Source organism: Primulina huaijiensis, chromosome 2, assembly GCF_012295235.1.
Source record: "Primulina huaijiensis isolate GDHJ02 chromosome 2, ASM1229523v2, whole genome shotgun sequence".
Classification (NCBI taxonomy): domain Eukaryota; kingdom Viridiplantae; phylum Streptophyta; class Magnoliopsida; order Lamiales; family Gesneriaceae; genus Primulina; species Primulina huaijiensis.
Window position 1 is genome coordinate 21785207 of NC_133307.1, and position 25777 is coordinate 21810983.

The window sequence follows — 25777 nt, forward strand, 5'->3', positions numbered from 1 at the left end:
ATACGTGGATGGTTCATCTTCGAAGGAGGGAAGTGGGGTGGGAGTGGTACTGATTTCACCGGCTGGGGAGGAGGTGAAGTTAGCGGTAAGGTTGGACTTTCGAGCATCCAACAATGAGGCAGAGTATGAAGCTGTGTTGGCAGGACTTCGAGCAGCCAGAAACGTGGGAGCTACCCAAGTACTTATTTTTTCTGACTCACAGCTGGTAGCACAACAGATGAAGGGAATGTATGATGTGAAAGATGAAAAACTTATTGAGTATGCTCAAGAAGTGGACAGAGTCAGAGAAAAATTTGCAGAGATTACATTTGAACAGATTGCCAGGAAAGAAAATGAAAAGGCGGACACTCTAGCCAAAATCGCTGGAACACTGGGAAGTTGGAAGACTAGAGATGTGGTAGTCCAAGTTGAACTCACACCTCACACGAGTTCACCCGCATTTGAACAGGGGGAGAAGGATTGGAGGACTGGCTTAATTGATTACCTGAAAGAGGGAAAGCTTCCTGATAACCCTCGCGAAGCTCGTAAGTTGAAGACAAAATGTTCGTGTTATGTGATGATCGGAGAAGTGTTGTATAGAACGTCTTTCGCAGGGCCGCTTCTTCGATGCTTGAGTTATCAAGAGGCTGATTATGTACTCCGAGAAGTTCATGAGGGGTGCTGTGGAAATCACTTGGGGGATTATGCGTTGGCAAGGAAGGTGTTGCTAGCCTGTTATTCTTGGCCCTCAGTGCTGCATGATGCTCAAGAGATAGTGATGTCTTGTGATAGTTGTCAACGTCATGCCCGGTTGCATCACCGGCCGACCACGATGATGAAGGCTATCACGGCCGCTTGTCCTTTTGACCAGTGGGGAATGGATATTGTGGGGCCTTTTCCTATAGCTCCTGCTCAGAAAAAGTTCTTATTGGTGGCAGTTGACTATTTCTCGAACTGGGTGGAAGCAGAGCCGTTGGCAAGAATCACTGAGAATGACGTTCTGAAATTCTTATGGAAGAATATAGTGGGCAGATATGGGGCGGCTAGAAGATTGATATCTGATAATGGGAGACAGTTCCAAGGGGCTAAGATCAAAGCTTGATGTAAAGAGATGAAGATCCAACAAGTCTTTACATCTGTAGCTTACCCGCAGAGTAATGGGCAGGTGGAGGTGACTAATCGAACGCTGGTGCAGGGTCTGAAAGTTCGACTTGGCAATGCTAAGGGAAATTGGGTTGATGAGCTACCAAGTGTCTTATGGGCATACCGAACCACCCCAAGAGAAGGAACCAAAGAAACTCCTTTCAGTTTGGTCTATGGTAATGAGGCAGTGCTCCCAGCTGAGATTGGGTTGGAATCAGCAAGAATAATGTTTTATGACGAAGACAATGATGCGAGACGCGCCACTGACCTTGATCTTCTGGAAGAAAAGAGAGAGGCTGCCAGCATTCACATGGAAGCTTATAAGAACCGTATTGCACAGTCTTATAATCGGAGGGTCGTTCAGAGAAACTTCCAGGTAGGTGACTTGGTCCTGAGGAAGGTGCCAGAAGAGCAGAGAGGAAAGTTGGACCCAAAGTGGGAGGGTCCCTTCAAAGTGATCGAGAGGCTGAGCTCTGGAGCCTATTACTTGGAGAATGCACAAAGCAAGGCTTTGAAGAGGCCTTGGAATGCTTATCACCTTAGGAAGTATTATTCTTGATTCTATCGTTGATGTATTTTATTTTCTGAATTTTCCTATGTAATCCGTTGGAATTCAATAAAATCAAGTTCTTCTTTTCAATTCATGAAAGTTGTTGCATTGTGAGGGTGAGAAAAATTAAATTTTCCTACTAAGGCATCGCCTAGTAGAGGAGCAGAGTAGCGTGCAGGAGAAAAATTTTATTTTCATACTAAGGCATCGCCTAGTAGAGGAGCAGAGGACAGGAGAAGAATTTTATTTTCCTACTAAGGCATCGCCTAGTAGAGGAGCAGAGGGCATGAGAAAAATTAAATTTTCCTACTAAGGCATCACCTAGTAGAGGAGCAGCGTGCCGGAGAAAAATCAAATTTTCCTACTAAGGCATCGCCTAGTAGAGGAGCAGCGTGCAGGAGAAAAATCAAATTTTCCTACGAAGGCATCGCCTAGTAGAGGAGCAGCGTGCAGGAGAAAAATTAAATATTCCTACTAAGGCATCGCCTAGTAGAGGAGCAGCGTGCGGGAGAAAAATCAAATGTTCCTACTAAGGCATCGCCTAGTAGAGGAGCAGAGTAGCGTGCAGGAGAAAAATTTTATTTTCATACTAAGGCATCGCCTAGTAGAGGAGCAGAGTACGGGAGAAAAATTAAATTTTCCTACTAAGGCATCGCCTAGTAGACGAGCAGAGTGCAGGAGAAAAATTAAATTTTCCTACTAAGGCATCACCTAGTAGAGGAGCAGCGTGCACGAGAAGAATTTAATTTGCCTACTAAGGCATCGCCTAGGAGAGGAGCAGCGTGCAGGAGAAAAATTTTATTTTCCTACTAAGGCATCTCCTAGTAGAGGATCAGCGTGCAGGAGAAAAATGAAATTTACCCACTAACGCAACGCCTAGCAGAGCAGCAGCGTGCCGGAGAAAAATTTAATTTTCCTACTAAGGCATCGCCTAGTAGAGGAGCATTGTGCAGGAGAAAAATGAAATTTTCCTACTAAGGCATCGCCTAGTAGAGGAGCAGCGTGCAGGAGAAAAATCAAATTTTCCTACTAAGACATCGCCTAGTAGAGGAGCAGCGTGCAGGAGAAAAATTAAATTTTCCCACTAAGGCATCACCTAGTAGAGGAGCAGCGTGCCGGAGAAAAATTAAATTTTCCTACTAAAGCATCGCCTAATAGAGGCGTTCGAGGGTGGAGGGCTTGGATCTTATTTTCCTGCTACGGTGTCACCTAATAGAGGAGTTCGAGGGTGGAGGTCTTGAATCTTATTTTCCTGCTAAGGTGTCGCCTAATAGAGGAGTTCGAGGGTGGAGGTCTTGGATCTTATTTTCCTGCTAAGGTGTCACCTAGCAGAGGAGTTAGAAGGTGGATGTGTTGAATTTTTATTTTCCTGTTAGAACATCGCCTAGCCGAGGAGCTAGAGGGTAAGGACGTCGAATTTTTACTTGCTTGCTTAAGGTATGCCTACTAGAAGAGAAGGAGAGTTGGATACTTTATTAGCCCTTGTGGTTTAATAACATCAAAGATAAATTCGTGAGAAGCAGTAAATTCAAATGCAAAATACTCAAGGTTGCATAAAACGAGTTTCAAACATGCCAAAAGTGCGCGAAAGGAAATAACCAAGTGTAAACATCGCAAAAGTCGCATAATCCTATGGAAAGTAAAGCAGTGCAAAAAATAACATAAACACAGGAGCTCGGTCTAAGAATCGGGGGGGAGACTCGATATGAAGCCCTCAAGGTCGATGAAGTCAGTAGGGGCCCCTGGCGGAGGATAGCCCTGAGCCTTGAAGAGGCTGACTGCACCCTCGAAACCCACCCCCAGGTAGTGAAAAGCTTTCGGACCACAGATCTCGACAAATTCTTCGGATTTGAGAAATTCCTCTTTGAAGGAGGAGGCTTCTGCAGCATGTCGCGCCTTGGCGTCTTTAAGTTCAGCTCGCGAATTCTTTAACTCCTCCTTCAGCTTCTGGTTCTCTTTGGCGTGGTCCTCTATCAGCCGCTGAAACTCCTGTTTCTCCTTCAAGAGCTCGCCACATTGAGCTTGGGACTCCGAAAGCTCCTTAACGTGTGTCGCTTTCGCTTCATCTAGGGTCGCCTGGAGTTGGTCGCAAAGAGCCTTACTTTCGCGTAAGTCATGGCAAGCGCTGGACCGGGTAGCATTGGCACGCTCCACCAACTCCCCTAAGTACATCATGCCCTGAGTAAGATAGATAAGAGTGAAAAAACGACAAGAAAAGCAAGCATATATTGAATATCAACCTAGAATCTGGAATGAGAAGTATACCTCAGCGATACTGCTGCATGTCCGGCGGGTAAGATCAGACCATCCCAGTGAACTCATGAACGTCGCATCTGCATGGGAAGGAAGCTGATACAATATCTTCTGAGCTAAATGAGAAGGACCTCGACCAACGATGACCGACTTCGGCGTGTATAAGGGGTGTATACTCGGCCCGGTGATAGGCCCATCATCCGACTCGGGTGCTTCTGGAGAGGAGACCGTTGTGGCTGAGATCTCAGAAAACTTGCGCTTGCTCTTCTGTGGAATGGACGGGCCAGGGTCGGCGGATGTCTTTTCTTTGCCAGATGGAGGATGTGATTCAGCCTGAGGAGGTGGGGAGGAGGCTCGCTCCTGAGTGGAAGAGGAGGAGCCTGCCTTCTTCTTCTTTGCCGGGGTGGGCAGGCCAGCAGGTTTTGTCGTGGTGGTAGAGCATGTTCCCTTCATCCCCGTCTTGAGTGCTGAGGCAACTGACTTCTGAGGTACTGATGATGAACCCTCAGTCTTCTTCTTTGCAATTTCACGGAGAAATAGAGCATTCATAACTCTAGTACCTGCAGGCAAAGACAATGAACCAGATGAGAGTGTTATCAAGTAACATAATAAGCAAAAGGAAAAACGAGAAACATAAAAAGTGAGAGTATCTACCAGCATTCTCCTTCAGCTTAATTTTTGCAGGACTTAACCCGGCGTGACACAGAAGATCTTCAGATAGAAGTTTGGGAATGTTAAAGCATCGGTCTCCAAGTACACTCATTATCTGCAGATACTCCTTATCTTTCTTATAATCCTTGGAAAGGTCGGGCTTAGTGAAAGTAGGGTATCAATCCGTGAAGCAAGTTAATTCCTTAGGAGGCTGGATAAAGAAGTAATATTTTTTCCAGTCCTTCACGTGACTGGGGGCCCCGTCGAAAAGTTTGTGACTAGATCGAGAGGTCACATAGAAAGGTCCGTCCTTAGACTTGGCTAAGACCAGGAAGTAGGAGAAAGTCGTGCAGTTCAGCGGAAGGTCTAAGGCCCTAAATAGCACAGCGAAGCAGCATATCGAGCGGAAAGCATTGGGAGTGAGTAAACCTAAGTGCACCTGATAGTACTTGCTTAACTCTTGGAGGAAATCGCACAAGGGAAAACGAAGACCGGCATCAAAGTGGTGCTGAAAGAAAGTGTAGCAGCCATTGGGAGCTAGATAGGGTCGGTCCTCAGAGGTAGGAATGATTATCTGATGGGAGGAAGGAATGTGCCACAAAGTCCTAAGTTTTGACTCGTTACCAGGAGGGATGTGGGAAGACAAGTGACCGTACCATAAGTTGTCTGCTTCAGATATGTTCATTTGTTGGTTCACGTGGCGGGCTTCCTTACCAGGACGACTGTGGGTAGTGACTGCCTCATGGGAATCAAGAGTGAATTCAGGATCAGTTAGAGAAGTCCTACTCTGGTTAGACTCACTAGATTCACTAGACTCGCTAGACCCGCCAGATCTCTCAGACTTACTCGAATAACTAGACTCGGAATCGGAATAGGATGAAGACATTAGTGTTAAGGGTAATCAGACAGAAGAAGGAGAAAACTGACCCGGAAGAGACGTGAAAGAACACTCGAAAAGCCACAAGGATGAGCCGGTGACAAGCACAAGTGTGATGCACGCTCGTGCGGGGCGAGGAAGCGCCGGGCGAGCGTGCGCTATCAGGGCGCTTGGGCGAGCGTGTCACGGGACTGGGCGAGCGTGGCTGTCGGGCCGCTTGGGCGAGTGTGTCACGAGGCTGGGCGAGCGTGGCGAGCGGGACAGGCACGGGCTGGGCGAGCGTGGCGAGCGGGACAGGCACGGGGCTGAGCGCTTGTGTGCGCACGGCAGGGATGAGCCTGGCGGAGGCGCTGGGCGAGTGGCTGGGCGAGCGCTAAGCGAGTGCCCGGGCGAGCTCTTGGCAGGGCGAGGCGTGTGCGTGCGGCAAGGGCGAGCTTGCGGCAGGGACGCTGGGCGAGCAAGCGGACGGTTGGGCGAGCGTGCAGCGTGGCGCAAGCTGGAGGCATTGGGCGAGCAAGCGGACGGCTGGGCGAGGCTAGGGCGGTCTACGTGAGGGCGAGGCTAGGGTTGTCTGCGCGAGGGCGAGCGTGGGGCGATGAGCTCAGGCGAGCGGGCGAGCGCGCGCTCGGGCGAGCGTAAGGCTAGGCGCGGCGACGTGAGGTGATGGCTGGGTGTGGGCTCGGGCGAGAGGGAGTGGCACGGGGTGCTGGCTAGGTGTAGGCTCGGGCGAGAGGGGGCGGCGTGGGGTGCTTGCTGGGCGAGGCTCGGGCGAGGCGATGGGTAGGGTGCGTACGATGGTGACGGTGAGGTGATGATGAAGCTGTGTTAGAGTTAACGCGCAGGTGGAGCGTATGTGAATTGCAGAGGAAATTATGTTGGGGAGAAGTGAAATTGAAGTAGGGGAGGACCTCTATTTATAGGGGAGCTCAGACCAAATCTTACCATTCAGGAGGAGATTGCGATTTGATTTGATATCTTTCTCTATGGAGCAGGATTACGATTTGATTTGCTTCCAAATTTTCTGAAGAGCTTTTGGGGGCGTTGCCCCCAAACCCCCACGACCTGACCGGGCAGGTCGATCCCCGTAATTTTCGCAGCGGTAAACATCGTCGTTAACGACAAACAAAATTAATTTTTCTAGCACGGTACGTCCACGTCGCTGATAGACCAAGAACAACACAATTAATCGAACTTTGAACCTACGATTCAGTTCGACTCGGGAGGGGGAGACTGGTGATACCCCATGGATGGGCCCATCTCTAGGCCCAAACTCCCGGCCCATCTCTAGGGCCCACAGGTGAAGGACCCATGAGCAGCCCAGATATTCTCCTATAAATACCAGGTTTGAGCGTATGATTATTCATTCACTATATTGTTTTCAGCAGCACCCTTAGCTGCTCTCCCATATATCCTCAGTCTCTGACTTGAGCGTCGGAGGGGCTACGCCAGGACACCCTCCTGGCCCCCTTCTAACGGTCTTATTTGTGATTTCAGGCTCAGGACAATTTCAAACCTGCGTCTGGATTAGTGACCCTCGCCGGGATCGGATCCTAAATTTCCCGTGAGTATCATTCATGAAATGTATACTACTCGTTTTTCATTAAAATAAACCAACCAACTTTATTATTTAAAAATCCAAATGAAGGCAGTGCAAAACATAAAATCGTAAGATGACAACCAAACCTAAAACTAGTATTTTTCAAAATAAAACATAAGTATCTTAAATCCTCTCAAAACCCTTCCAAAGTATAAAAGTCATAAAGGTCATCAAAATCTTTAAAATCATAATAATACAGAAAAACTGACAAATGTTCTCGGGTTATGTGCACCATCAGTCCAGCTAGTTCAACCATCAAGTCCTCCAACATCATCAAAATCATGCTCACCTGCATCGATCACACTTAGTGAGTCTAATGACTCAGCAAACCTTAACCATGATAGCAAGTAATACATATACATTTACATGCAACAGTGAAAATACTTTTAATAAAATAGTTTTTCATTAACATGTATAACTTTAAATCCTTTCATTTCATCATATACTTTTCCTTTCATCATATACGTATATGTTTATCTTTTTATTGAATTCAGATCATTAATTGTGACTTTCGTTTCTGCTTTTGGTCGATGGATCCATCTACGTATAACCACGATACCAGGCGGAAAGGGATATCAACGACACTTTCACCCGTCAACTGACCTTACATATCATCATATCTTTTCGTATTAGTCACAATCAAGTCACCCCCTTCAATTCCTTTCATTATATCTATCACTTATAACATTTTTCTTTTAAACTAAGCATGCAATACGTCTTTTAGTATTATCATTTTTTATCACAAAATTTCATTAACTTTCAAAATAACCATTTAAACATTTATTACAGCATTCAGGGCACTGCCAGGACGTCTAACATTTTTCAGGTGTAAAATGACTGTTTGCCCTTGAAACCATAACTTTCCCAAATTACCCGTGGACCTTAAAACGATGATTCAAATCCATTCAAACTTAATATAACACCTTAAAATACACCCATAAACATTTTTTAAACGTAAACTTAAGCTCCTAGACTAATTTCTCAATTTGTTTTAAAACTTGAACCTACATTCCGGTTTTAACCTGAATCGCCTTGAAACTTAACCAAACATTACCAAACTTGAACCATAGCTTATCAACACCTAACAATACCCTATGCAATCCAAATCATGCCACTTAAAACCCTTGAACAAGCCTATAAGCCTACTGAATTTTTCTGCCCTAGTTTTGAAAACCCAAATTTGAACAACCATGAGTTCCTTCAAGCCTAGACCCTAACCACCATGTCCAGACCCTATGAAACCTTCCCAGGACCATACTTGAGCCCTTGACAAGCTACTGGACCAGACTAACGAACCTAGCTTGCACAGCCCTCAACCCGTCACTCCATAAGACCTGCGCGACCCAAGCTTCAACCTAGGGCCTTCCTACTTGCACCAGCCTTCCCTCAAGCCATCTAGGACCATGACTAGACCCCCTTAGGACCCCTGGACGTGACCCAACAGCAGCACACATCCTGCTCCTTCCTAGCTCTCAAAACCGAAACCGTAAAAAATTTCCCTTCCCATAGCCCTATCATGGCAGCCCTTTGTGCAACATCAAAATGGATTTAATAGCATGAAAACTCAAGTTTTGATCATGTATTGTCATAAAAAAGAAATATAAAAAGTGTATAGTATTTTTCATGCAATCATGTTAAATACACATAATATGGTATGAACGATGAGTGAAAGAAGATTAAGACGTGTCTTTGCGTGTTTTACGCACAAAAAACAATCCTTGATGCAAGGGACGTTGGCGGAGATACGAGGGATGAAGCTTGCTGCGTTTAATCTCTTCAAACTTACGTGAATTGCTTGAAAACGTGAGGTGTGTGACCGTGTGATGGTGGAGAGAAAACTAGGAGTCTTTTGAAGCTTGGTGGCGTGTGATATGAATTGTTTTAGGGTTTGAAACCTCAAGTTTTAATATAAAATATATGGTACAAGTTTAGGTCCAACAATCATAATACATTAGGCACATTAGAAAGTAAGAAAATTATTTCGTTTAGGAAAATTTTCGAAAATATTATCCGAGTTCCCAAAAAGTCCTTATTTTCGTCAAATATCGATTACCGGTTAAAAAAAGTCCTATAAATACCATCATTTAAAAACTCTTTATATACTTGGTATCCTTTTCTCATTTAATTTGTCATATAAATATCATCATATTATCAGGAAAAAAATAAGAAAAATTTGTGCAAAAATTCAGTAGAAAATAGAGGAGAAGAAAAATGGGTGAGAAAATGACAAAAAATGAGGAAAGTACTTGAAAATTAGTAATCAATGTCAAAAAACTCTGAAAAAGTTACCTAAACTTCCTATCACACCCAGAATCAAGTTGGGGTGGGAGATGTAGCCAAAAATTCACAAATTACTTTTAAAAAAATAAAAACCGTGAGAATCTACAAATGTATATTTCCAAAAATAACATTTTTTGATTGCCTGTTCATGCACTTGAAACTTTTGCTTAATGCTTTCCTTTTGTTTTGGTTATAACATAATGTTGTTCTTTGTGTTGAGTAGAATCTAGACATGTCAGAAAATTGACCGGAAAGTCAACGGAAGCTATTATTATCTGGTAGCAAATTGCTAGCTATCCAATTTTAAAATTTCAATTATGGGCAAAATATGTTGATTTTCTTAGAAAACTATGTATAAAAAAGTTGTAGATCTTGTCGTTGGAATGATTATCTTCAATTTTATGATTTTTTTCATAAATTTAAAATGTATCCAAGCACCAAATTTAATCAAAATCTGAATTTAGACAAGTTAATTCTCGAAGAATCTTACTAACACATGAATTATCACAAAATTGATGAATATAGGAATATTGAAGCAATTGGATTATCAAAGTAAATCACTCTGTGAGATAGAAATGTGAGGTTTATTATTGATTTTATGACATGTTTGGCATTCGGCTTGGAATTTATCGTATAGTTTCATAACTACGGCTTGATTCCTATATATTGCATCATATAATGTATTTCTTATTTATTGATCATATTGTACTTCATATTGAATTTTTGGATTTATTTTTATTGGTTACTGATCGTTTTTTACTGATTGAATGACTAAATGATTGAATGAACGGACCCGGGACGACCGTCATTGTACCATATTTCTAGTCCACTGGACAACATGACTTAAGCTTGGAAAGTGATTCCTATGAACAACGGGTTCCAATCCAGGTATATGGTTCATGTGAACAACGTGACTTGGGTTTGGAATAATGAGTTCACCTTGACTCGTACTAATACATTGTACATATTCTATATGAGTATGTGGGGAAAGTGCTACACCGAATAATGGTGGGAGCCACCTCTTTAGCATGCATATCCATTCTAGAATCGTGACAGTCATAAAGTATGATCGTGTAGAAAAGCGTTCGCTTGACGCCAAGCTATGAATAAATTGTAGTAACGCTTCCGCTATTATGTTTATAGTATATTCATAGTATAACTATATTATAATTAGTTTTACATTATATTATAGTTGGTATTTGGGGCCCACATTATTTATCATATTAGTTAATTGGAACATGAACTTTGTTTATTTTTCTTTAAAATGATGCATGAAAATCTTTGAAGAGTCATTTGTTAATTTGAAATAATGTAAGATCAATGATTTCTAATATGTCGATAAATCTCAAAACAGGCAAAGAATCTAAAATTTATTTTATTCTATTTTATTTTTTGGGGGGAAATACAAACAATCAATTGATTAAGCAACAAAGTTAAGATGGTTGCTCTATACCATCCCTGGAGCTGCAAGATAATATCTTTGAAACAAACTATGGCCTCAAAGTCGGTAGATCATCGCGAATTTGGATAGATGGTTGCTGCATGTTGCTCCTTTCTATCTCAAGAAAATTCGTACGAAGTTCGTTTCGTTGGAAAATAAGCGAATATGCATGGTTTGCTCATACATTTGTTACGCTAGTCCTTTTAATTCTTATGACAGCCTTGGTTTCATTTATGATGTTTGGCTTAGTGATTGTTGAATTGATAAAATGTTTCTTTTTCCAAAAAAAAATAAAAAATAAACAACAAAATTAAGATCGTTATTCAATGCATTTGGATGTGCGAATTTGAGGTGATTCTGACTTTTTAAAATTCACGTTAATATCGATAAAAGTATTGTGTGAGAATAAATATATTCCCACTTTGAAATTAATGAAGCTTTCAAGTGTTTTTCTAATGTCGTACAAAATTCCTTGTCAATTTCAAATGATACCTAAAAATTGATGAAAGAAAAAAAAAAGGTATGCTACTTAATTATACACGGAATCTTCTTTTGGAACCGTTGTGGGAACCAGATTACTCAAAGAGACTTTATTTTGCTTTATATGCCTGTGCCTGTCGCCATTGAATTTTAATCCCTATCATTATGCCCCAAAAAAAAAAAAAAAACAACAACAACAACAACAACGTGCACCCTACAAACATACTTTTAAAATTAGTGGGAAACTTTTCTTACAATCGGATGATTTTAAAAAAAAAAAATCTTTTTTGGGGTGTTCGAGTTGGTAAAATTGTTGAACATGAGGTCTAATGATCTCAAGTTCGATTTCACATATCAACATTTTCTGGGTCGAGTTTGTCTAACAAGACTTGTTTAATACAGTTTACTCGACTGACGTGATTTACAAACTATTGTGTTAAGTTGAGTGTATACCCAAAAATAGTGTTAACATGTTAAAATAAAGCATATGATATTCAAAATTTCTGTACAATTTTTATTTTTCAACGCGGACATTCCACACAAGAAAAACCCGAAATTTCAAAAGTTAATAATTTTAGACAAAAACTTGTGTGAGACGGATCTCTTATTTGGATCATCCATGAAAAAGTATTACTTTTTATGCTAAGAGTATTATTTTTTATTGTGAATATCGGTAAGGTTGACCCGTCTCACATATAAAGATTCGTGAGACCGTCTCACAAAAGACCTATTCATAATTTTATTTCGAAAAAGTTTATTTTGTATCAGTTGTATATCACTTTTGTAACATATTTATATTTATATATTCCGATAATTTTGTAGATATTAATATGAGTTTTGTTTTAGTTGTTAAATTTATTAGTGACACGTACACTAACTTGATCACATCTAAAGAGAAATAGTGTTGTTTACAATCAATTTTTCAAATAACTGGTACAATACAATTCATTAAAAAAAAACACTAAACTTTTTAAAACTTATATGGATTAATATATTTATTAATCAATCATAATTATAATTTGGTATATATTGTTCGGATTCAAAACTGTTTCGATATAGTAGTTTACGATGTGCCAAGATCCCTTACTATGAATTCTAGATACTCATGGTCTTCAAAATTAAAGATTGTTTCTAGATTTTTAATAATTTTTGTGGAGTTTAAAAATCTAGAAGTATTTAATATAAAATTTTATATACTCTATAAAAGTTTAGTCATATTTAACGTAAATTTTTATAGAATTTTTAAAATTAATTTTGTATTCAAATTTGACTTAAAAATCATACAAAAGTCCAGAGATATTTAAAATATCAACTTATTTTTGATGACTCCATGAAATTCTATTAAGTATAAAAATTAAAGCTTAAAATACAACTATAAAATATCGAAAAATATTTTTTGATTCAACTTAAAGATTTAGAAGAATATTTAATTGAGAAATATCACAAACTCACTTTCATTTATATTAAAACAATATCAATATAAACACTAATTAATTCATTTTTCNACTTAAAAATCATACAAAAGTCCAGAGATATTTAAAATATCAACTTATTTTTGATGACTCCATGAAATTCTATTAAGTATAAAAATTAAAGCTTAAAATACAACTATAAAATATCGAAAAATATTTTTTGATTCAACTTAAAGATTTAGAAGAATATTTAATTGAGAAATATCACAAACTCACTTTCATTTATATTAAAACAATATCAATATAAACACTAATTAATTCATTTTTCCCATTAATATGTTCTTTTTCTTTTCTTTGGGCTTTTTAAAAACATATATATATATATATATAATATTAATACTAGTTTAAAATAAAATTATTAACATCGTTCATTTTATTTTCCTAGTTCTGATCACGAAACTTCATGAAATTTAAAATTATATTTATAAAATTTTCATAAAAATTTGTTACCCTACACAACAAAAAAATTATAATATTTTTATAATATACTTCTCTATTTTCAAGTTCAAATAATTATCTTGTTTATTTTTTTGTTATATATATTTTTAAAAAATAATTGATATAGTTTTCATACAAAAATTTACTAAATGAAAATATTTTAAGTTTGATTATTTATTAATATTGAAATTATTGTTTCATATTTTTTTAAAATTATAATTAATTAAATAAGAATGTTGAATTGATTTGAATAATTGAAGTTTAGTTGCAATAAATATAGTATTGACTTGTTTTTATCATATTTTATTAAAAAAATCAATAAGTAATTTTTTTTTTTAAAATAAATAAAAGTTATTCACATTCAATTGTTAGTTCAAAAAAATAAAAATAATCACGATCATAAATTACAAAATTCACATGGTTCTATGAAAAAAGTTAACAAATGTCAATAAAAGTACAACAAAATAAATCTACAAAATTTTATGAAAATATTTAGAAATTTGTGTGATTATATCAACTCTAAAAAAGTTTGATTTGCGCTTCTTTAACATGCTCCGGAACTTGAATTGATTCGGCCTGAACATGATGGTTTTCTTCAGGGGATGCTACCCATCTTGAAAATCAAAACAATGTTTGGGATAGAGTGAGATTTCTTGAGAACGATCGACTGCCGGGATCTGTGCTTCTTGCCAGGGAAAGGCTTTTACATAGGTTGGGTGCTGTCACGCTCTCCAGTGGCAGGTTGGTCATGGATGATCCGAACACGATAGCAAGCCAAACCATGAATACGTTGTCTGTTAAAATTCTCGAGCTCTTCTTTTTGAATTATTATTATTTCCCCTCTGTTGGAGTTCTTATAACGTTTGTCGTTTAATATCCCTTATAGTCCATCCCAGTTTTTACCTCTTCATTTGTTAAGATCACTAATTTATCTTTCTTCAAGGCAGAGTGACCGGAGTTCATCAAGCGCCCTTCATAATGACTCGCTCGTCGGAGATGAACTTAGGCATGTATTATGTATATGCTGGAGATTTGGAAACAGAGATATCTAGAGAATGGATAACCACAATCGACTCTGCAAACAACACCATCGACCAAGAAATAAGGACGAGACCTCCAGGACTGGCTCAAGATCTACTGAACACTTTGCACGTGGATGTGTACTGTATGCCGCAAGAAGTTGATGAAGGAGATGGCACATCAAATGCATCAAGGGAATGTAGCATATGCCTAGAGCGTTTCATGGAGGGAGACGAGCTGATGTGGTTACCATGTGGACATGGGTATCATGTTTGCTGCTTGGATCCCTGGGTGCGAATATCATATGGGGACTGCCCGTATTTTCGCCAGGGTATCATTGTATATACGGATGGAGCTTCAGATGTTCCCCAGGTGGAACCGGTTGAAGGCAGGTCCTAATACCTTCATGTATAATTAGAAATTTCTTATCTATAAAATCTACCTGTTCAACGTAAATTTTATATCTCTATGATTAACGATTCGTGAAACTAATAAAATTATAATTATTTCCACTTATTTAATTTTTGAACTTTTCTCAAAACAAGAATTAATTTTATTCATAAAAAAATAATTCTTTTAAATGTTTTAAAAAATAACCTAAAAATTTTGCAGGATCGAGCATCCGTGGCAACGACTATTGAATCCAAAAAAAAAAAAGAATCCAAATATGTGGATATGGATTGAAAAATTAATATCCAAACTCCTTTTAGCGGATTAAAGTATGATATATATCAAAGATAAGTCAGACCCGTATAGCAAAAACAGCACAAAGATCGGAAAATCGATCCATGCGCAGACCTAGCCGGTATTAAAAACAGATATATATGCAACTACATGCATTTTGCACCTCAAAGCCTACAAGCAAGTCCAAATGACAAAACGAGCCATTGCAAAAACCACGGGGAGAGATGTCTCTCTCAAGTGGAATCAGTTTCAGTTGTCCATTGATCTTGAGTACTACAAGATTAGTCTATAAAAGGTAAGATCTGTTGGTGCTTTGCCATTTTTGCCCGACAGCGATTCGTCAACCAACCACTAACCTCATGTACAAAAAAGATTGATTTCATACCAAAACACATAGCAATTATCCATCGGCTATAATTCACTTGAGAAAGTGAGGGCTGATCAAACCAGCAATCTCGAGGAACCCAACACGATCCCTTCCTCCAAAAATTTTCTTTAGCTTATCGTCACAGACAATGACCTTCTTATCTGCAGCATCCTAGAATGAGATGAGAAACCGAGTCAATTCTTCTTCAATTATATGTGCAAAGTGAAATCACATGGTTTCCTCATCTTTTACCTAAGATAAAAGCTAAATCCCGGTCGAACTAGAATTATATCAGGCAAAAATAGTTTAATTGTCATCAAACAACCTTTTCAATTCTAAACTATAAGGAATTGACCGCATGAACTTCTATCTTCAGTTCATGTTGCATAAAATTAAAACCTCAATGATCCAAAATCACTAGATTCGTGAGACATATTTGTGTATAAGTGAAGTCTTAAATTCTTGCTAGCAGAAGGAAAATTCAAGTTAATCTTTCTCCAGGGAAAAAGACTGATAGATGAATACTATGTTGGGGGCATTGTATCCTAAGCTTTTTTTTGCTGACACAAACAGGTAAGTGATAAAAATCCTGAAGTTGTTCGAATTGACTCAACTGAACAAGGACCTGTTGCTAACTTACAAATGAAAAGAAATGAACAGAACCCAATATATGTAAATTCAGCTGCAAGACCTCCAGGATAGAGTTAAATTGATCAGTGTCAGTATATCAACACAATTCATTGGCAGACCCAGAACTTTCACATAGGGGGGAAAGCCGCCAAACTACAACTTTAAAGCTTGAAAAAGCCGAAGGGCTGTGAAATCATGTATATGGATCTCGTGAATATATAATACATGAAAAAATTAATGTACAGAAGAAATTGAAAGAGAAAAGGGGCCGGTCACCCTGCCTACCACCATCTGGCTCCGTCACTGCCATGTATCATGGTTAATTGCCAAATACAGAACAAAAAAACTACTCAAATTTAAACTTTTTTCTGCGCTCTATAATCTACAGCAGCTGCTGCCATCGGTGTGTCAGTTGCAAATGGAAATAGCGGAGGTAAGATTTGTTCAACAATGCATAAACCGAGAAGGAAATAATGTAATCGATGTCACACAGACACTTCATACACCACAACTGAAGAAAACACAAGAACTTGCAAACTCCAGATCCCATACTATACACAAATCATAAGATAATAATAACGCCACCAAAAACAAAATCTCCATGGTTCCATTCTCCACCGAACCAATAAACTATGTTAAACTTTATCAACATTAGCAAAATTACCGACAGCCATTTTTTTCGAGAAAACAAGTGTACGTACCTGAAGGCCGTGTTGTTTGACGTAAGCCCAAATCTCTTTAAGAGCTTGCGTACGAGGAATCTCTGGGACCCCACCGAGGAAGGCCTGCATTTCTGGCGACACGCGGCGAGGCTTCATTATCCCCCTGGGCTCGCGATTCTTAGTTCCCGTAGCCGGCTTTGATGCCGCCGAAATCGTCATCGAGCGCATGTGAACGGGAAAAGTTCTAACAACCGCAGAAGATGAAGACTTGACAAAAGACAACGTTTCTCCAGCGATGAAACTCGAGATGGCACCAAACGGAATCGCCATTTTTTTAGGCACTGGAAATGGAATACAAAGAAGAGGAAGATGTTTTTACAAAGCGGTGGAAGCAGATAAGACCTGAATAGGAAAAAGTGGGCAAAACCTTATCTTAAATATTTCTCTGAAAAAAATTATAAATAAAAGTATTTAAAAAATATAAAAAAAATTTATATTCAATTTAAATTTAAAATNTTAAATTTAAAATCTTTATATAAAATAAAACTAGTTATATGGATTCTACACTATATCGGTACCTTATATATATATTATTAAGGTTATGAATTTAGTCTATATTATATTATATTATTAATGTTGAAAAATTTAGAATAATTAATTTTTGTGCCATAATAAAATTTTAAAATATAGTAAAAAACTCCTATATGTGGTGGTTCATGGCAGCAGACTCCTGGATTGCATTGTGGTTCGTGGCTTAAACCACCAACTGCATTTACAAACTCAATACAGCCGGGTGCACGAAGGAGGGGGCGATTCGGCAATTGTTGGTTTAATCCGAGACTCCGGTGGGTCGGTTTGTCCAGCTTTCTATTATTATATCGACATTGAGGACAATCTTCGAGCAGAACTGTTAGCTATTCTTCGTAGATTAGTGATTTGATTTCAACATAATTTGTTCGCTCTCGACATCAACTATCTCTATTGTCCTATCAGACCAAATTCGATGGGTTCCACAATACATTCTTAGTTACACGCATCGATATTTGATTCATTTGTAATCTTATTACAAGAGTATTTTTTTTTATTATGTATTATAAATTAAACTTCAGGATAGTTATAGGACTTAAAGGCCATATGAATAATAACACAAGGGGGTAAAATGAGAATTTCATTAAAAATTGTCATCACACCAATTGAAGAACCAAAATACAAGAATCCCCCAGAAACCAATTATGACTTTGTCTTAGTAATGATCGCAAGAGCGTTTTCGTTTCAATAATTTCTCAAACATCGCCATGGCTACAGATATTGGCACCTTGGAGAAAAGGTAGTGGTTTTCCCAAAATTGCAACTTGAGTTGATTAATCTACAGGTTATGAAATTTGTTTATTTACGTATTTGTTTCCTGATTTGTTGTGCATACATAAAAGACTGCGATTGAGCAATTTATCGTCCGGGAAAAACAAAATGCTGTTGGTGCTTCTACTGTTTTTTTATTGCATGATTGAGCTGTAAAGTTCGTATCTTGGCACCATTTTCAGGTACTTCGATGCTTGCAAGAGGCTAGAAATTCCGCCGAACAAGTCAGTCGTGGCAGCGCTATTCAAGGTCTTATATAACTGCGGTTTATTATTTTTTTGGTGCACCATTGTGTTTTTATTTGATGTCTATATTCCTGTGGATGTTAGTTTGTCACGGAAAATCCCTTCAAATACCACTCTTTTTTCACGGGAGCTTCTTTGTGGAAGAGTGGGATTTCATAACCCGTGGCAGTCTCGCCATGCCATATTATCTGTCTGTCTCATGTTGAATGATGGAGATTTAGCGAATTTAAAAGCTTCAAGTGAATCGAGTTTTTACAGCCGCTTATTAGCTGCAAAATGTGCTAATGTCAAAGTTCAGGAAGATTTTCAAAGTGGCCTTTTGCTTTTCTTTGACCGGAATTTAGCTGCACAAAATTATGCTTCTTGTGTTTGTTGATTAATTAGAGAGATCTGGAGAAAATGAGATGGGAAATTAAGAAATGCTTCCGAAACTAAAAGGAAGGTTTTGCTTTGATAGGTTTTTTATTGCCTGGTATAAAATAAATTTGACTGAAGGGAGTTATTTCATTCATTACGTGGATTTTCTGAAAGCTTCCTAACACGACTACTGCAACCTCTTATAACATCAATGCATGCATATGATAAAGGAACTTCTTGTCTATAGAAAGATATATGTTCTGTTGTGTATGCTATCTTAAAAATGTATTACTTGAATCATGTAATTAGAAAAATTAATCATTATGGACCATACTTCACTTTTTGTATTTTCTGGACTCCGTGGCTATTCATTTTTCCTATTATTGACAGTTAAAGACTAATTCTGATCAGTCATTATATCTTTCTAATGCAGGCCAAGATCAAGAAAGCCCGCCATGAGGTATCAAGCCTCATGGTTTCAATAGATGACTTGAAGGATGTCGATTTCTACCCATTTCTTGATCTATTAACAGATATCGATTCTTCTGAAATTGATGTAGTCGACTTTGTAAATAGTCCTTCATGTGTACTGAATGGTGAATATGTCTATCCATTGCTGCATGCTGTTAACAAAAAGCTTCGATTTGTCGATATCCATGATACATCATTTGGAAAGGATTTCTTGCTGTAAGTGGTGGTTTCTTTATACTACTTCCCGGTTATTCTTCTACTGAATATCAATACAACTTTCATGCTATGAAGAATTCACTTCTGCCTTCTCTCGTCTACTAACGCCGAATGGAGTTACCCTAGGAATTGTGCGACAACAAATTGAGACAAGGCATGGACTATCTTTCTGTTAGCTTAGAAACAAAAATGCTAAAACTTGATCCAAAGCTGTTTACTTTGTAGACTTGTTATTTTTCCTCCAAAATTGAGCTGGCCGGACCACTTGCCGATTAAGAATCTGTAGGTGTCTTGTCAATCCAAGCAATGATCTCCATCTTTTGTATGATGTATGGTTGATGTTCCTTTTGTCATTAACTCTAGTTTCTATTTGAGGCGATTGTTTAAGAGCACATCTCATTCTCGTGACCTTGCAAAGTTGCTTGAGTGTTGTATTTTGAAGTATGTAGTTTACGTTGTGGGCCTGCTACAGATTTTTGGCATATCAGTATTTTCTTTTAATTACTTTTGATGTGACAAATATAAAATTGCATTATTCTCTATTTGAGGAAATCTATATTTTTCATTGGTGTAGTTTTATCTTACACGTGGTGCATTTCATTTTCACCCATGTTGTAGACTGTCTCCATTACACCCACATAAATCAGAGACTAAGAGCACACTCTTTTGTTCCATGTAGATGTCTTTTTTATCTGCTAAATAAATGGGTTCGTTGCTCCAGTTATCTGCATTCACTATGATAAAATTTTATTCCCAGGTATCTTTCTCAGCGAGGCTTAGCTTGCCAAGTCCTAAACCTAAGATCATCCCATTTCAGAAAACTCAATATGGTTGGAAACTTTACGCGGATGTGCACGCTTAACCTGGATTTCAGTGCTTCACTTACTAGTTTTCGAGAAGACTGTTTTTCCTGTATGCCAAATTTAAGGTTTCTTTCATTGTGTGAGACAAGAATCGGAAACCTGTGGACAACTAGTGCAGCATTAGCCAAACTTCCTTCCCTAGCTGAACTTCGATTTCAAAACTGTGTCCCCTATAGTGACACGAAGGGCTCTCATGCATCATTAGGAAATGAAAACAATGAAGACATGTGTTCAAGTTTCATGGGCTTTGCCCTTCACATGAACTTGCCTCTGCCTAGCGGTGAAGTTTTTCCACATTTACAATCAAATGTCAGAGATGAAGCCATAAGTGATGATGATGATTATATAATTCAGGACACAGGGAACATGAATGAAGATTCTTCAGATGACAGTGAAGTGGATTTTTCAGGTCATCCTCAGGAATTTGGTTTTATGGAACTCTTGCCCAATAGACCTTTTGGGTGGGATGATCTGGTAGATATGCACAGTGAGGTACTGAAAACTTTCAAGTGTTGCTTAAGTAATGGACATACCTTTTGTAATTTTACCTCATTTTCGCTTCCTTTCTTTTTTAATTTGTGGGAGGGGGAGGAACAAATTCAAAATGCCTTATTATACTGCAAATATAGATCCGTTTGATTCTCTGCCAAAGATTCGCTTAGCATTATAAGAAATCATGATTAAAAGTGGATATTCTGTTGACCCTTATGATCTCCACCAAATAATGTAAAATTTTCAAGCACTTAAATTATTTTAAATCAGTATTTGTTTAAAAAAGGGGAATATTTGAAGAATCATAATGCATTTTTGTTTTGTCATAGCAGATCTCCTTTGGCACACAGGACATGCAGAATGAAGATCTGTTATCTGATCGATTGGTCAACTTTAGAAACTTGTCATGTATTTTGCCAAAGAAATATGTTTCTCGTCATGCATCTCCAATATGTTATGAGAAACATTATAGAGAATACATGATAGCTTCATTACCCAACCTGAAAGTTCTTGATAATTTACCGATTGGAAAGGTAGACAGGGAAAAAGCCCATGGCGTCTTCACACTTCACTTTGAATACCTACCATACAACCGAAATTATAAAGAAAGTGTTGTTAGTGTGTTAAGGAATCGTGAGATCGGAGCAAATTTCCCTTGTACGCATGCCTCGAAAAAAAAGTTTTCTTCATCATATGGAAAATCTCAGTATTTCTATTCCAGGTGTTTATCAGCTGCTAAAATGGGATCTTCGGAATGGCCTAGCTTACATCCACTCTCCATTACAGGCAGTGTATTCAGAGATGAAAGGAGAAACTTTCGTCCTAGGCAATTCGAGTACCATCCATCAGACTCAAGCCTTATGGCTGTTGGAACCCTAGATGGTGAAGTAGTTGTTATAAACCATGAAAGTGAGAAGATTGTCAGTTACATTCCATCACTTGGAGCTATGAATAGTGTCTTGGGAATATGTTGGCTAAAAAACTATCCTTCTAAGGTATGTCACTGTCCTTATCTGCTTTCAAACATATTTTTTTGGCATTGAAAGTGCCATTGGGCATCTACAAAACATTATCCAAGACTGTCATTCATTATCTTTTCAGCATTCTGCAGCTACAGTCGCTAACATTAGTTTAAAATAGATCTACTCCTCCAAAAAATTATTTCTAAAGTCTTCCGATTCTCTGGTTAATCATATGTCCCTTTTCATACTCATGGCTGTATTGTAATTTAATCTTCAATATATTGCATCTTTTAACCAATATCAAATGTAATATACTATAATTTTTCTATATCTGAAACTATTTGGAAGCAGTTAGTTAGAGGAGGCTGATGAGGTTACATTTGTTTTGCTCCAGCAAAGTTCCCACTGTGATAAATCGCTGTTGTTTTTCATGGTCTGTAAGCCAGTAATGGATTCGTGTTTTTTGACTATTTGAAGAGATTCATCACGTGCTTGGACTTTGTGAAAAATTCGTACTATAAGCTACAAGAGGTCCTCATTTGACGCAAATTATTGCTGGCTTCAATTTGATTTTCATACTTGAGCGTCCTTATTGTCTTTCCTCACCTAAAAAAACGAATCTTTACATGTCAGCTAATTGCTGGTTCTGATAACGGTTCGTTGAGATTGTACGACGTACAAAGGATGGCCATCACAAGTGGAGGCATTTATGACAGTCGTGGTTGTGTCATATTTGATGAGTTTGACCAGTTGACATCTGTTAATATCAACTCAACAGATGAATTGTTTCTTGCAAGTGGATACTCAAAACATGTTGCTTTATATGATATTAGCAGCGGAAGGCGTATACAGATTTTTGCTGATATGCATCGAGAGCATATTAATGTTGTCAAGTTTTCAAATCATTCCCCATATCTTTTTGCCACTTCGTCTTTTGATCAGGACGTTAAGATGTGGGATTTGAGACAGAGACCAAATCAACCTTGTTACACTGCTTCAAGCTCTCGGGGGAATGTAATGGTCTGCTTCTCTCCAGATGATCATTATCTACTAGTTTCGGCTGTTGACAATGAGGTAACTTTATTGCCATTAGGTGGTGGAAGACTAATGTTGCATGCTTGTTAACAATGTATTTCGCATACAATATTGTAGAGACAATGTAATTGAATTCATTTTGCTGTCATTATTTAAAGCGCATTAGATATATTGGTATCTAAAGCAGCAACTGGTTCTGCGTGAATGGATTAGAAGATATTGTCTGATAGCAAACAAGTAAAACTCTAAAGGGCATATTAAGTACGTGTTTCCAAGATTTGGGGGTTTGGATAAAGAAAGCATTGAAAGGAAAGTGTCTCCATGCTTCTAAGTTTCTTGTCACACAGAATATAGCATCAGAACTAGTGATTGAAATGATTATTGTCTTTCAGATGTATATGGTCAGAGAGAATAGAGATGGAGCTGCTACCTTAGGCCTAGATTTTGCAGTATGGTGTTATCTGTTTGTATTTGCTAGTCGGTAATGATATTTTATGTCTTAAATTATTTAGTTTCATTCTATAGTTAGAGTGGTGGAATGTGCAGAGTGTTGTGGAGATTATTTAGTAATGAAATGTCTAAACTGGAGGGTCTCTGAATTTTGAAGATTTGGTTAGTCAAATGTTCTTTTGATTGGATTAAGTGGAGTGGCTTTGAGTTTAGGTGCCCCTCATGAATTCCTATTTGATTGACAGATACTTTATGGCACTATTAGAAGGCCTTTATCGTTGTTTGACACAAATGCTGGCTCGGTATGGAATGAGATTTGAGTAACCGAAGCTCAAATGCATTGAGAATATGGATTCGGTGTACAAACAACAGCATGAGAATCAAATAAGTTGGCCAGTTATTGCAATTTGAAGATAAAATGCTACTTGAAGTTTTAAATGGAAATGTCACCTGTTTATTCCTTGGTTATCTTAAAGAAAGTTCAGAAGCATTTATTCACAGCCACAATCAGTATTAGAACACTTTGTGACCTACAATTCTGCTACAAGTTAATTGTAAGTGTGTATTCTATTGCTAGGTAAAGCAGCTGCTAGCTGTTGATGGGAGGCTTCATCTGGATTTTGGTATAGCTTCTACAGGAAGTTCTCAAAACTACACTCGATCTTACTACATGAATGGAAGAGATTATGTAATAAGTGGAAGTTGCGATGAACATGTGGTTCGGGTTTGTTGTGCTCAGACAGGGAGGCGGCTCAGGGATGTATCATTGGAGGTATGAAAAGTGGTACTTGCATGCTTCATACTTCAATTACATGGAGTATGTGGCATATTTACTATCTGATGATTTTATTATCATTTCTTTAGTGTCCCTAAGGTTTTATCGCATTACACCACCACCTCCATCATGAATAATCTGATAAAAGTTATATGTTATTTTCTTCAGGGTAAAGGGGCAGGGACATCGATGTTTGTGCAATCTTTGAGAGGCGATCCTTTCAGGGTAATTCAACTGTCTCTGGTTCCGACCCCTTTGTGTATGTGTGTGTGTCTTTTTAGGCTGTCACCTTACTTCATCAAAGTCAGGTCATATATTCTCAAGATCAGTATCAAGTTAAATGCTTTGGATTCCTTAGCTTCATAAAGTTTGGAATACAATGCGAACACTTAAATTAATACCCAAATGCATGATTGATCTCAGTATATATGTTTCTCCTCGTGATAGTTCCAACTAATTATCAAGATAGTTCAAGTACGCACAACAATTTCCTTTGTGCTTGTGTACTGCGGAGTTATGGATATTATAATTCAAAAGTTTATGCTGGCATGACATTTGTTTTGTCTGTATAACAACATTCTGGTTTTGTGTTTACCTAGCTTGTGGTAATCATTCCAAACCTATTAGGATTCCTTAAATTACCTTTTTGGTGATATGGTAGTCAGTTCTTCGGAATTTGCAACGTGTTATGCTGTGCGATGCACAGGTTTTCCTTCTTGATGCACTTCATGGCTTAAAAAGTTTCATCTCATACCTCAACAACCAGTTTCTTGCTGTTGATTGTAGGATTTTAACATGAGTATTTTGGCTGCTTATGTACGTCCAAGCTCAAATTCAGAAATCTTCAAGGTTAGTTCTGTGTATGTTGTTCTCTCATCTGTCACTTATTCCAAATGCGACGCATTATGTTCCAATTCTTTTCCAGAAAATTTGACCCGTTTCAGCATGCATGTAGGTTAATCTTCTAGCACCCAATGACAATGACAAAACACACCCTTACGCTCAGCAATCTCACTCAATTAACGGAATGGGCGGTTGACATTGTGCAGGCTGTGCAACAGCGATGGGTATTAGAATACTAGGTTCGGTATTTGAAGATTTAAATGCATAATTTAGATGGAAGCTTAACTAACCGAGACAATGCCTAATTCTTCTTTCTTGTATATTTATTTCAATTTTAGTTTAAGAAGTTTGTATATTTATTTTCAAATGGAAAAATCTGAGGGAGTTTAGTTTGATGGTGTTTAAGTACAAACTAAACTTAGATTTTGCAAATTATTTGCACTATCCAAAGTTTTTTAGCGTGAGCTTTCAATAAGGAAGAAGAGTCAATAAGGAAGAAGAGGTGACTTACGTATGAACTTGAGTTCTCCGAACATCCTGCAGAAACAAACATACTCTTCACTTTCAGTTTACATAATCAAGTCATTATTTGATTTGTTTTAGCATGTCAATTTGACTTCTTTCCGCACTCATTTGTTAATCAACGTCTAACTGACATTGACAATAGATAATATTTAATTTAGTTGTCAATCCAACTAAATTAAATTTAAAAAAGTAAATTATATCGAATATTTATTCAACAACTTCTAAACACTACAACCTATCATATCATCTAATGATATAAATTTTTTATATAATAATTAAATATATTCGTTACATCAATATTTTAAAGTAATTATTTAAACACTTATAATTATATATTTTTTTGAGTAGGTCTCTTGTGAGACGGTCTCTCGAATCTTTTTATGTGAGACGAGTCAACCCTACCGATATTCAGCATAAAAAGTAATGTTATTAACATAAAAAATAATATTTTTTCATAGATGACCCAAATAAGAGATCTGTCTCACAAAATACGATCCGTGAGATCGTATCAAACAAATTTTTGTCTGTTTTTTAATACTCGATGTATTGCATATACATACGTGTGATTTAGTTGTCACAATAATTTGGAGTTTTATGAGATTTAATTTAATTGATTGATATTCTTAAATTAATAATTTATCTTCAAATATAACTTCTCAT

The 25777-nt window shown here is 37.9% G+C and overlaps 2 protein-coding genes and 1 pseudogene across 6 annotated transcripts; 2 read left to right on the forward strand and 1 right to left on the reverse strand.

The window, feature by feature from the left end:
• The first annotated feature begins 13753 nt into the window (after nucleotides 1-13753).
• Nucleotides 13754-14626, forward strand: LOC140957500 (probable E3 ubiquitin-protein ligase RHY1A; annotated as a pseudogene).
• A 249-nt stretch (nucleotides 14627-14875) lies between these two features.
• On the reverse strand, nucleotides 14876-16935 carry LOC140969756 (protein TRI1-like). Its single transcript, XM_073431206.1, has 2 exons — nucleotides 16564-16935; nucleotides 14876-15403 (listed from the first exon to the last, which is right to left on the reverse strand). Exons 1-2 carry the CDS (start codon nucleotides 16852-16854, stop codon nucleotides 15284-15286), a joined length of 411 nt encoding a protein of 136 aa, XP_073287307.1. The 5' UTR covers nucleotides 16855-16935; the 3' UTR covers nucleotides 14876-15283.
• Nucleotides 16936-17693: 758 nt separating this feature from the next.
• On the forward strand, nucleotides 17694-25074 carry LOC140969761 (protein DWD HYPERSENSITIVE TO UV-B 1). 5 transcript variants are annotated; one of them, XM_073431212.1, is made up of 10 exons: nucleotides 17695-17851; nucleotides 18066-18132; nucleotides 18919-19172; nucleotides 19930-20527; nucleotides 20857-21522; nucleotides 22123-22563; nucleotides 23552-23746; nucleotides 23918-23974; nucleotides 24536-24598; nucleotides 24705-25074. In XM_073431212.1, the coding sequence occupies exons 1-10, from the start codon at nucleotides 17820-17822 to the stop codon at nucleotides 24786-24788; spliced, it is 2457 nt and encodes an 818-aa protein (XP_073287313.1). In that variant the 5' UTR covers nucleotides 17695-17819; the 3' UTR covers nucleotides 24789-25074. The 5 variants fall into 5 exon arrangements, with proteins under 5 accessions (XP_073287342.1, XP_073287334.1, XP_073287313.1 ...); XM_073431226.1 differs by having other exon boundaries at nucleotides 20878-21522; XM_073431219.1 differs by having other exon boundaries at nucleotides 20860-21522; nucleotides 24705-25073.
• Nucleotides 25075-25777: the final 703 nt, after the last annotated feature.